The 12,812-nt window shown below is 36.2% G+C and overlaps 1 protein-coding gene across 9 annotated transcripts in view; it reads right to left on the bottom strand.

The window, feature by feature from the left end:
* The window catches only part of ITSN2 (intersectin 2), a 137,385-nt gene that overhangs the window by 36,124 nt on the left and 88,449 nt on the right, over positions 1-12,812 (bottom strand). For all 9 annotated transcript variants that reach the window (XM_057740417.1, XM_057740419.1, XM_057740416.1 and 6 more), the window contains 7 exons: positions 11,707-11,912; positions 9,689-9,753; positions 7,520-7,686; positions 3,241-3,286; positions 3,040-3,161; positions 1,228-1,324; positions 611-802 (listed from right to left, as the gene is read on the bottom strand). In XM_057740417.1, coding sequence (XP_057596400.1) covers positions 611-802; positions 1,228-1,324; positions 3,040-3,161; positions 3,241-3,286; positions 7,520-7,686; positions 9,689-9,753; positions 11,707-11,912 — 895 coding nt within the window. The remainder of the gene's footprint in view (positions 1-610; positions 803-1,227; positions 1,325-3,039; positions 3,162-3,240; positions 3,287-7,519; positions 7,687-9,688; positions 9,754-11,706; positions 11,913-12,812) is intronic.

Here is a 12,812-nt window from a genome sequence, read left to right as displayed (position 1 = left end):
ATAATTTTATGTAATACCAAATCTCATACAGTAAGATCTGGACCCTTGTTCTAAAAGTAGTGAAACAGATCTTGACTCATCTACCTCTTGTGGCATGAGTTATCTACCTAAAACATCACCTAATGAGAGTTTTGCAAGCACTTTACTTATAAAAATAAATTTTATAATTTTCTTCTAACCTGGATGATGTGTAAAAATGTAGGAAATAAATGAGAAGGTTGCAAAATCAATAGCACCTGTACACTAAAAGGGTCATTTTAATAGGTGAATAGGGTAATTGCCAGCTACTCTTTATTAAGCTGAAAAAGACTGGTGTAAAGGGAAGCTGTCATATAGACTGTAATCATACCAAAGAACCCATGAGAGAATTAGAACTTTTTTCAGATAAAGTCTAATAGTAAGGTCTGAAGCTAGCAAAAAAGTATTTGAAAAAAAGCAGTATAACTTTTCATCTTGTGAAAGTTTCCTGTTATATTTTCTTACTCTAAATGTTAATATACATTTGGTAAGCGTGCTAAGTTTAATATCTGATTCAGAGCAGTAATGAATGCAGGGCTGCACGTTAAAGCTTATGCACCAGTTAAGAAGTAAATACTTTGGTATTACTCACACTGTTGACTTGGATCTGTGTCTGTCGTCATCTTAACATAATTTGAAGGAAAGAGACCAGTCACCCCACTGATTTCTCCCTGCCACCAGTCAGGATCGTCTTTGTTCAAAACGCTGATGAGCTGTCCCTTGGAGAAGCTTAGCTCATCCCCGTTGTGCGCTGTGTAGTCATACATGGCGATTACCTGGCACACTACCAGAACAGGAACAACAAAGCAACAAATCATACAAAACAATTACTCTTATAAGGATCATATGTTAAAATTCAGCTAAAATTTCCCTTTAGCTCTTCTCTCCCACCCTCCTTCCCCCATTCCCTGTTTTACAAAAACAAGAATTTCCCAAGTGCAGTCAGAAATCCAAGCGGCTGCTTTGCTTTAAAGTACAATGGTATAGCGATTAAAATATTTCAAGGAGTGAGGCAGTTCAAGTATCACCGAACAGCTGGCTGTTTCTAGCAGAACTTTTTAGAAAGGAAATTCTCATTGCAATATTACTTATAGGCAGAGGTAAGGAAAGGACAAATTTTTAAATATTTTTCAAAGAACAAGCTAATCTAAGAGCTGAGTTTTAACAAAACTTCTTTAAGATGAAATACAAGTTAACCCATTTCCATACCAGCGTGAAAGGCAGGTGTAGTTCTTTCACTACTTGGACCCAAAAGTTTAACATGGCTGGCAGGGAACCATCCTTTCTGTCGCTTTTTTCCTCTGGCCTATAAAATTAGCAAAAAGAACATAAAAGGTGAGACTAAAGACAATTATTGGGACGCAAACTAAAAATGAGAAAAACCCTGGCTCTGTAGTAAAGAATTTAACCTTGCCCAAAGAGAGGTCTGGCCTTTGCCTTTGGCTCCTGGAAGGTAATCTCTAAACCTTTGGAATGTCTTGACTGTTAACAATGACTCACTTTACATGGGGGCCTTAACCATGCCAGACAGCCTAACGATGTGATTTATGGTGGGCCCTCTGCGTCACAGTATGAACTCAACTTTGGAGGGACTGGAGACTGAGTTGAGCCATGTGGGCAGTCAACTGTGTCTACGTGATGGAGCCCCAATAAACACTCTGGAAACCAAGGCTCAAGTGAGCTGCTTTGCTTGGCAATACTCCAAGTGTACTGTTGCCAGGAGGACTTACTGCTGTCCATGACTCCATGGGGATAGGACAACTGGAAGCTCTGTGTTTAGAATCCTCCTGAACTCTGCCCCATACATCTCTTCCCTTGGCTAATTTTAATCTAAATCCTTTTGCTGTAATAGAGCATAACCATGAGTGTAACAGCCTTCAGTGAGTCCTGTGAGTCCTTATGGAGAGCTACTGAACTTGGGAGTGGTCTTGGGGACCTCCAAACTTATAACTGGTGTTAGAAGAGAGGGTGTCTTGAGAACACCTGAATTCTGCATCAGCCTTCCAGGCCAATATTAAACAACTGGAAGATTCAATATGCATCTCAACACTATTTGCAGAAGTCTATTTGGAGATGTTTCAAGCTCAAAGTTCTCTGCATATTTCACACAAATATTTATAAACTAAAGAGACCTTTCTAATGTTCTTGTAATAAGTTCAAGTCAACACTTAATGACACAGCTCACAGGAAACACCTCTTGGGGCTTTGTTAATAATTCATCAGGAAATCATAAAATCTGTGGAAAGCCACATCTTCCACTTAGTTGGGTCAATCTTCAAGCAAATCAGAAGGTGAAATTTCAGGGGGTTATTCAAGAAGATACTGAATTTTGAACCTCCACTGTTCTTTAGAAACTGTCAGACCCTGATTTGCAAGAATGAAGCTAAGTTAATCCTTCATATTACAATCATATATCAATTTCACATAAAAATCCAGTTCTTAACCTGTCATCATTCTTTAATCCTAAAATGCTTTTTAGTTTTAACTAGTGAGGAAATTTTAGGAGTGAGAAAAGAACTTCTCTTTCTGTATCAAAACATGCAATTACTATTTCTGTTAACATTTTATGATAAAACCAAGCTCATTTACTCCTGCAGTTCCTTTCCTTGTACTGCTGTTTCAAAAATATAAGACTATGGGAGAGGGGGGATAGTCCAAAGAGTAGTATTTTCTTAGCACATAGCCTGGAAGCTATACTGCAAGCCTGGTGTTATCCCAGGCAAAAATGATGCTAAGCTTTCCTTTAAGAAGGTGCCCTGTGGTTTATTACACCAGGTATTACTGGAAAGCAATTCGGTCTTTAGAGAAATTATTTTTCATACTGTTACTTGTAACATAAACTGTGCTAAAAATAAGCAGGGAAAAGACAAGAGAGAAACATAAGGTACTAAAATGGTAATACTGACTACCTCCAAGTGGTATGATTATAGGTTGATCTGAAACTTTCATTAATCTTATTTTTCTAACGAGCATACATTACTTTTATAATAAAATTAATAAATGTTATTTAAAGGTTATTACCTGTAACTCCCCTTGCCACCATCCACTTGTATTTTTCTTTAGAATTAATATTAACTGTCCTGGTGCAAGGCTAAGTTGTTCAGAACCAGATGCCACATATGCTGAAGTTACTTGAGCAATCTCTGAAAAGAAAAATAAGAAACTATGAATTCGAGACTATTAAACCCTTTAGTAGTTTTTCAGCTTCATTATGATACATACCAGGTTTCTTGTTTGATGTTCCAGATTTGCTAGCATTCCCAAAACTCTGTAAGGCAAAGATACACTGTTATTTTCCAACAATCCAGATGTAAAAGTACAAAGGATATTAGGAACTAGAGATTTCTAATTCCCAGGGGTCCTTGCTTCTTTCAGGTAAGAGCAAAATAATGATTAACCTTATTTTAACTAAATAAGTTAAGAATCCAACATGTATGGGGAGATCTGGTTCTGGCAGAATACATTGTATACTAGTAGCTGATGTTGGCATCCACTGACTCAACAGGAAGAGCTCATTTTCTGAATCCTTCCTGAATATTAAATGTAAACACAAATACATTCCATTAATCAGTAGGGTTAGAATCAATGTCCCCCACACATGACAGATGTGCTCTGGGTATGTTAAGGCATATGTGAGTTTTGCTCCTGCTGCATACAAGGTGATTTTTTTTTTTTTAAGGTGATGTTTTTATTTTTAATTTTTTGCCATGCTCCTCCTGAACCTAAGAACAAAAAATGCATACCCCGGCAACTACGACCTGTTTGACTTTACAGGATAAGTTGGGCCAACCACATTTCTTATTTTTAGGAATTGGAGCAAGACAAGGGAAAGGGTTAAATTTTTTTTCTCTTAGTGAACACAGCTGTAGTAAAAGCACTCAAGCAGAGATGATGGTAGTCAAAAGCTTAACATTTTTTGAGTACTTACTATGTAACATGTAGTGTTCTAAGAATTTTACATATATTCACTCAGTTAACATTTGCAATAACTCTAGTAATTATGATTATCCCCATTTTACAGAAAAGAAAACTGAAACAGAAAGGTGAAGTAACTTGTCCAAGGTCACCTGGCCTCCAAGTGGCAGAGCCAGAAGCCAATCTAAGCAGTCTCAGTGGTGCTCAGCATGTGGTTTGTGGACCCCTGGGGGCAGTCTTTCTAGCCCTTTTCAGGGGTCTAGAAGATAAAAACTATTTTCATAACAGTACTAAGATATTATTATTTGCCTCTTTTGCTGTACTGACATTTACACTGGTAGGTAAAATTGCTGATGCCTTAGCACAAATCACAGCAGTGGTGCTAAATAATACTAGCAGTCACAGTACTCTTCGCAGCCATGTACTCACAGTAAAACAAACAAGGCCAGTTTCACTTAAGAATGTCCTTGATCAAGCAGTAAAAATTTTATTAAATCTTAATCCTCAGATACACGTCTTTTAAAAAGCCTGGGTGACTAAATGAAGTGCGCTCAAAGCATTTCTGCTGCATGTGAAGTACAAGGGTTGTCTCAAGGAAAAGCCTTAGGTGATTAAGTTGTGACGTAAACTAGGTTTTTCATGGAACAACATTTTTATTTGAAAGAATGACTGCCAAATTATTCAGACTTGAGATTTAGCAGACATTTGCTCAAAGATGAATTAAGTAAGCCTGTCACTTCAAGTAAAAGAGCTGACAGGATTTTTGCCAATGATAAAACTTCAGCTTTCAAGGGAAAATTAAAATTTTGGAAAACTTATATCTACCACCATGAGCTTGACAGCTTCAAAATACTTAAGGACTTTTCTATGTTAACAATGTTATTTATTTTTTACTGAAGTATGGTTGATTTACAATGTTGTGTTAATTTCTGCTGTACAGAAATGTGATTCAGTTATACACATACACATTTTTTTTTTAACATTCTTTTCCATTATGGTTTATCATAGGATATTGAATATAGTTCTGTGTGCCATACAGTAGGACCCTGTTGTGCATCCATTCTATATATAATAGCTTACATCTGACCCCAACCTCCCACTCCATCTCTCCCTCAATCCCCTCCCCCTTGGCAACCACAAGTCTGTTCTCTATGTCTATGAGTCTGTTTCCGTTTCATAGATAACTTCATTTCATCATATTTTAGATTTCACATATAAGTGATATCATATGGTATTTGTCTTTCTGACTTACTTCACTTAGTATGATAACCTCTAGTTGCAGCCATGTTGTTGCAAATGGCATTATTTCATTCTTTTTTATGGCTAAGTAGTATTCCACTGTATATATGTAGCACATCTTCTTTATCCCTTTATCTGTTGATGGATATTCAGGTTGTTGCCATGTCTTGGCTACTGTGAATAGTGCTGCTATGAACACAGGGGTGTATGGATCTTTTTTTGAAAATTTTTATTGGGGTATAGTTGATTTACAATGTTGTGTTAGTTTCTGCTGTACAGCAAAGTGAATCAGTTATACATATGCATATATGCACTCTTTCATAGATGCTTTTCCCATATAGATCATTACAGAGTACTGAGTAGAGTTCCCTGGGCTGTAAGTAGGTCCTTATTAGTTATCTGTTTTATATATAGTAGTGTGTATATGTCAATCCCCAATTTATCCCTCCCCCTGCATGTATCTTTTTGTTTTTTCTTTTTTGTTTCGTTTTGTTTTTTGACTGTGCAGGGCTTGTGGGATCCAATTTCTCAACCAGGTATTGAACCTGGGCCCTCCGCAGTGAAAGTGCAGAATCCTAACCACTGGACCACCAGGGAATTCCCTCTTTTTCAATTACAGTTTTGTCTGGATATATGCCCAGGAGTAGACTGCAAGATCATATGGTAATTCTATTTTTAGTTTTCTGAGGAACCTCCATACTATTCTCCACAGTGGCTGTACCAACTAACATTCCCACCAACAGTGTAGAAGGGGTCCCTTTTCTCCATACCCTCTTTAGCATTTGTTAATCTGTAGACTTTTTTTTTAAATTTTATTTATTTATTTATTATTTTTTGGGGGGTACATCAAGTTCAATCATCTGTTTTTATACACATATCCCCGTATTCCCTCCCTTCCTTGACTCTGTAGACTTTTTTAATGATGGCCATTCTGACCGGTGTAAGGTGGTACTTCATTGTAGTTTTGATTTACATTTCTCTAATAATTAGCAATGTTGAGCATGTTTTCATGTGCCTATTGGCCACCTGTATTTCTTCTTCGTCTATTTAAGTCTTCTGTCCATTTTTCAACTGGGCTGTTTTTTGTTGTTGTTGAGTTGTATGAGCTGTTTGTATATTTTGGAAATTACGCCCTTGTCAGTCACATCATTTGCAAATATTTTCTCACATTCTGTAGGTTGTGTTTTCATTTTGTTTACAGTTTGTTGTGCAAAAGCTTGTAAGTTTAATTAGGTTCCATTTGTTTATTTTTGTTTTCATTTTTATTGCCTTGGGAGACTGACCTAAGAAAACACTGGTACAATTTATGTCAGAGAACGTTTTGTCTAAGAGTTTTGTGGTGTCATGTCTTATGTTTTAGTCTTTAACCCACAAATGTGATTTTTAAAAAAAATTATATAATGAAATGTAGCAACATAGGGAATATCTGCATAACTTAGTGATTCAATACTTCCCAAATGACCAATGAATGATGTTACGACATTCAGTGTGCAAAAGAGACTGGTGAATTTTAATGTAACAATAAGATAGGCTTCAGATTCCATGTTGCAACTAACCTACAAAAATTTAGTACTTGTCCAGTTTTGGTGTAGTAATATCAAAGAAGAATATCTGAGATATCTGAAAATGTTATTAAAATACTTCTGTTTTCTATCTGTGTGAGACTGAATTTTCTTCATATACTTCAATCAAAGAATACACCACTCTTTTCACTAAACTTTTTTGGGGAGGGAGAAATACATGGTTGTTTTTCGTTAAAAGCAGACTATTTATGTCACCATGTAATGGGTTTAATTTTGTTTTTTCAAAACAAATTAATAAATATTTAAAAAATTTCAGTTTTAATTTCTAATATGGAAAATATTGCTAGATATAATTCATATATTTTCAGAAACTTTGGAGTCCCCAATAATTTTTAAGAACGTAAAAAAGTTCCTGAAACCAAAAAGTCTGAGAACTGCTGCACTACACCATACTAGCGGTAGGATGAAAAGCAACAGGAACTCAGAGTGTGGGCTGGGTCACATTAATGTCAGAGCCTTAAAGATTTGCAGACTCCTTCAAAGCAGTCCACTGTAAGCCTCCCTGAATCCAAACCATACCCTAACTTCAGTTACAGAGGCCCAGACTTATCTATGGCTCTTGTTCTTGGAATTTCATGAAATCGTTTCTCCCTTATCTCTCTAGCAGGATCCCTATAATAAACTATACCTTACTGGAGCTACCTTATGTGCTTTCCTTGTAACCAAAGCAGCCTGACCAAAACTATACATGTGCATCTGTTTTAAATATGAACCCTGATCAACAGAATGGAATGATTCTGTTTTGATATCAAAGATAACTCTACCTCTTGATCTTTTGGTTTGACATAATTTGATGGAAAAATTCCAGTTCTATCTCCAATACTTCCTGTCCACCATTCTCCATCTTTCTGGGTCACCAATATTTCTTCACCTTCAGTGAAAGTCAAATCTCCAGGTTCTACACTTGAATATGGATAAAGTGCAACATACTCTGTAGGGAATAAGGCAAAAAGAAACTAATTTTGGTTGTAAGATTACAGAAGTAAAAACAAAATGTTAATCTCTAAGACCTTGAGTAAATTTGTTGCAAAAGACCTTGTGACTTAAGGAATCTTAATGTAAAGGGATATTAAGGTAGAGAATGGAATGAAGTAATTATTTAATAATTTCTTAGGAAAAGACTACATCTTTGATTGAACGACCATAAAGCTTTATCACAGGGTTTCTTTTTTTCCCCCGACTGTATCATCATCATCATCATTATGTCACAGAGAACAATAACCCCAGAACTCCAAGTAGGTATCAGAATCTCTACAGAGAGTCAAGATATGGAAAGTTTTTTTTTAACCTTTTTACACAAAATATAGTTCAATCTGTTAAGTTCTTTTCTCTTTAAATCTTTTATACACAGTTATGGAAATGCCCACTATTCAGCTGACATCAGTATGAGAGGCCAATTTCCATCACAATGGCCCAGCTCTTAGCACAGTGCTTGGAATGGAATAGATGCTCAATAAATGTTTGTTAATGATTAACCTTCATAACCTTAAGGTAAATGTTTAAGTTTTCATACTGGCTCTGAGTTTTTCCGTTCCTATGCTTATCAGTACTTAGAAGAAACAGTCAACGTCCAGGTTTTAGAAATCTCTTTCTTTCTTCCAGTGTTATTTGTATTTGTTGACATGAAATTTGATCTGGAGAGCATACACTGGAGATGACCAGAACCACCATCCAGAAACTACTTACCATCCACATTCCCATATTATTCCACTTAGCTGACTTAACAAAACAAAAAAGGATTGCAAGGTTAAGGTATGCCGCAGCAAGCGAGGTCCTTTCCTAAATGCTCCTCACAACCTTCTTAGGATCATTCCACTGCAGTTATTCCACAGTAAACCTCCGGTTTCAGCCTTGCTGCTGACCTGAGTTCCCTGACCTTTCACAGCTGAGCCTTGGCTCATGCCTTTCCCTCTGTCCACCAAGCTTTCTCTTCCTTCGTCACTTAGCAAGACCTTACTCATTGTTTAAGATGTTTCAACACAGCCACCTCTGTGGATTCATAGGTCCTACTCAAAATTATATTTTTGTTCATTCATTATAGAATTTATTACAATTATATGCCAACCCTTCCCATTCTGCTGTGAGCACTTGAATACTGTTTTATTCATCCTTGAATATTTCAGGCTCTAGCACAGAATCTCTAATGTAGTAGATACTGAATAAATTGCTTAATTTACCATTAACTGATTTTCTTGAACAATATAAACAAAATGTACTTTAGCTATTCAACTAATTTTACAATGGATATATACAATTCATTTATAAACCTACATAAGTATTAAATAAAAATATTGTCCAAAATAAGGGTAGACATTTTCCAGCACATCCTCAAAATTAAGATAGTCAAACAACCCAAGGGGCTATAAAAAATTTATTTGTAACATTTATGATTAAAGTGTACCTTGATTTCAAATCCTACCTAATGATTTATATGGTACACTGTAATTAAAATGCAATTCAGGGAGTTCCCTGGCAGTCCAGTGGTTAGGACTCCATGCTCTCATTGCTGAGGGACCAGCCAGGGAACTAAAAATCCCACAAGCTGTGCAGCACAGCCAAAAAAAAAAAAAAAAGCAATTTATAAACAACTAAGTGTACTGACATTTCCTTATATTCTAAACATCTATAATCTAGATATATAATAAAAGGAAAGCAAAAACCTTCATGCTATCTCACTGCAACACTTATTTACGACCTTATTTATTAAGGTAGTCTATGCTGAATTTTTTATAGTACTGATTTTCTAAAAGCGTCAAGTATTTTCAGTCATATATTTTCTGAATCCTCAATATTCACCTGAAATAGGGAGCAAGTGTTCCTAACCTTACTTTAACACTGAAGACACAGAAGCAAAGAGAGTAACAATTGTGGGAAGTCAGATAATTAGTAGCTAATTTGACTTCCATGTAATTTACAAATTGCCAACCGCTTACCTTCCCCCACTGTACAGGCTGCAGAGGCAGGTTTCTTGTTTACAGCTGCATACAAAGCTTCTGGTCTGGCAAATAAACACACAGATAAAAAAACAGTAATAAAACAACAAAAAAAGACATCAACAAGTAAATAAACAAGAAAGGTGATCTGACGACAGCAGGTTTTAGCAATGTGTTCTTTTAAGGGTTAAAACTAACTGAAATTCTGTCCTTAGGACACAGTCCAGAAATACCCTCATACACAAAATCCTAGTTGATTAAAAACTGCCTACTTACAAACTACTGAATTTTTTAAATCTGTTGAAGTAATTTCAATATGATTAACAAATAGTTTTTGAAATGTGAGATATTTTGCCTTTCTAAAGTAACTTAAAAGACAAGAGGCACTGATAACTGGGCAATTATTTGGTAAAGCACATACGGGACTTGGCTTCGTTTAGAGAAAAATAAGGGCAATAAATAAATTCTATTACTTGTTTAGAGCACAGTACATTTAAAAATATATAAAAATAATAGAACTTTATTTTTACATTTTGGAACACATAAAGCTTTTATTTCCAATTTAACCCAGGAAACTGTTATCAAAAATCTGGAAAACTGTGGCCTTTAAGAACTAGACATCTGCAGGATACACCAGGGCTCCCCAGGACCTGTGAGTAAACTGTATAGTGAAGTGGTTTTCAGGTTAACAGAGTGGACCCTTACTACAACTCATGGGCACACTGAATGGACTGCTTTGCTGAATTATCCATTATTGCAGGTTTTGAAGGTGCATGCCATATCTGTTAGAAAAGATCAGTAATTGAATGAAAAGTTAGAAGAAATGTCCTTTAAGCATTTAAACGTCATCTCTTTGTGTTTGTTTTCCTTCTGTGTAAGATGTCATGGAGTTTAAGACAATGCCTCTAAAGGGTCTAGCACAGGGCCAGCACACACAGCAGCCGTGTGTTACTGTTGTTACTGCTACTGTCACACGCTGTAAATCTAAAATTCCATGTCGGTCTCCAGAGTAAATTTCTGCATTTGAACTAAAAATTCATGTACAGAACCTTAGCACTGAAAGGATTTTAAAAGACTTTTTAGTTTATTATTTTCATTCAATCAATTAAAAAACTAGAGACCAAGTAGGTTGCCCCAAATAGTCTGGCAAAAATAGCAGAATCAGAACTCAAGCCTCTTGATTTCCAAAGACCCCGTTCCTTTTCAATAAATCATTTTGCTTTTCTATTAGATCAACTTCCATATAAAACATGTGATAATTACCCACAGCTCTATTAGAGTACTTATTTCTTTGTAGTAAAGATGTTTGAGGACCTGACTCTCCTACAGACTGGGAAATCAAGGCCAGAGACCTGATCTGGCTTGGTTTTTGTTCATGCGAAAGTTCATTCATTTGACTGTTCTTTCACTCGCTCCTCTCCTCAGTCACTAAGCAAACATGACTGAGCAGCTACTATGCATTAAGATCACTCGAGGTATGGAAAAAAGGAAAAACGAACAAAACAGACGTGAATCCCACCCTCCTGGAGCTTATGACCTAGTAAGGGATATAGGTGAGAAAGTAAGTAACTGTAACACAGTGTGCTATACACATGAGGAGTAAGAAAGGTGATATTCAAGGAACTCTGGAGGCCCAGAAATGGGAATACCTCACTCTGGCAAAGGCGAGGCCCTCATTAAAGATTTATCTAAATATTGACAACTTACAGTAAACAAGGAAGAAAGCTCCAAAGGAAATGAAAAATAACTTCTCTGACCTGATGGTACACAGAAAGCAACAGATCTAAAATTTCAAGCACTTTGAAAACTTTAGGAATCTGAAATAACTAGAATAAAAGATATTCTAAAACTGGTACAAATATCTGAGGTATGATTTTTTTCACCCGAGGAATCATCCTTCTGGTATTCGAACTCAAGCATAAACTTTTAATTTTCCTGCAGAGCCAGTTGTACTGTGGCTGACTCATCAGTGAACATACCAACATCCACACCTCACGTAAACACACAAAAATGCTTACTCTTCCCGTTTAACTTCACTCCCAGGGATGATTTTGACGTAAGATTTTGGAAACCATCCTCTTCCTCCATGCACCTCCCCAAACCACCAGTTTTCCTGCTGCTCCAAAACAGTAATAATATCATGTTTTGAGAAGTTCAAGTGGTTATCTTTCTTTGCAGTCCAGGAACAAAGGGCCTGTGCTTTTAGGTTTTCTACAACCTGTCCCTGTGAATACAAAACCACAAAATTAAAGACAAACAAAAAAACCCAATGGTAACTATGATTTCTGTTTCCTAGTATATAACATATTTACTGATCAAACAGTTGGCCAGTTTGGTATGGTGGTGACTTATTATCAATGGTAACGACCTACTAAACTGACTTAAAATTATATTTGACAGACGATTATCTGAATAGCCTTCTATGAAGTTAAAGACCCAATACCTACCATTCAAGGAAACATCTTGGCATTAAGCATCATGGGTATGGAGGGTAAACCCTGGGTACTCAAGAAGTGTATTCATGGGTCCATCAAGTATACATCACAGAACAAATGAAAAGGGAAACCCTTTCTCTCCTCCAGTTTCCAAAGTCTCCTCATTGCAGTAGATTCTGTTTATTCCACTAGGAATGGAGATGCGGTTTTGTCAGTCTCCACTTTTCTGCTTTCTGTCTCAAAACTTCTTCATATTCTTACTTATCCTTCTTTCCTTCTTCTCTCAGAGGAAGGAGTGTTTTTATTTTGTTGATAAGGCTAACCTCTTTACCTGTGCTCTAAACTTTCTATCATGTTCTCCTATTTTCTAAAAATATTTTTTAACATTGTGAATTTCCTTCTCTGTTTGGTGAAAGCTTGCTTATTTTTGAAGGTTCTACTGAAATGCCTTACCTACTGTGAAGCCTGCTCCAATTCCACAGATTGAACTGAAATGCTCTCTCCTCTATATACCCCTCAAGATTTCATAAAGTATCTTTATTACAACACTTCTCATATAGTTATTTATTTATATGTTTGTCTTCATTAGGTTATGACTTCTTAATGGCAGCATTTTTTTTCTCCATTAAATTTCTAGCACATAATAAATGCCTGGAACCTATGGTCACGCAATAAGCATTTTTTTCTGA

Source organism: Hippopotamus amphibius, chromosome 7 (genome assembly GCF_030028045.1).
Source record: "Hippopotamus amphibius kiboko isolate mHipAmp2 chromosome 7, mHipAmp2.hap2, whole genome shotgun sequence".
Taxonomy (NCBI): Eukaryota; Metazoa; Chordata; class Mammalia; order Artiodactyla; family Hippopotamidae; genus Hippopotamus; species Hippopotamus amphibius.
Note: the sequence above shows the minus strand (reverse complement) of the source record. Positions and strands in the feature narration are given on the sequence as shown.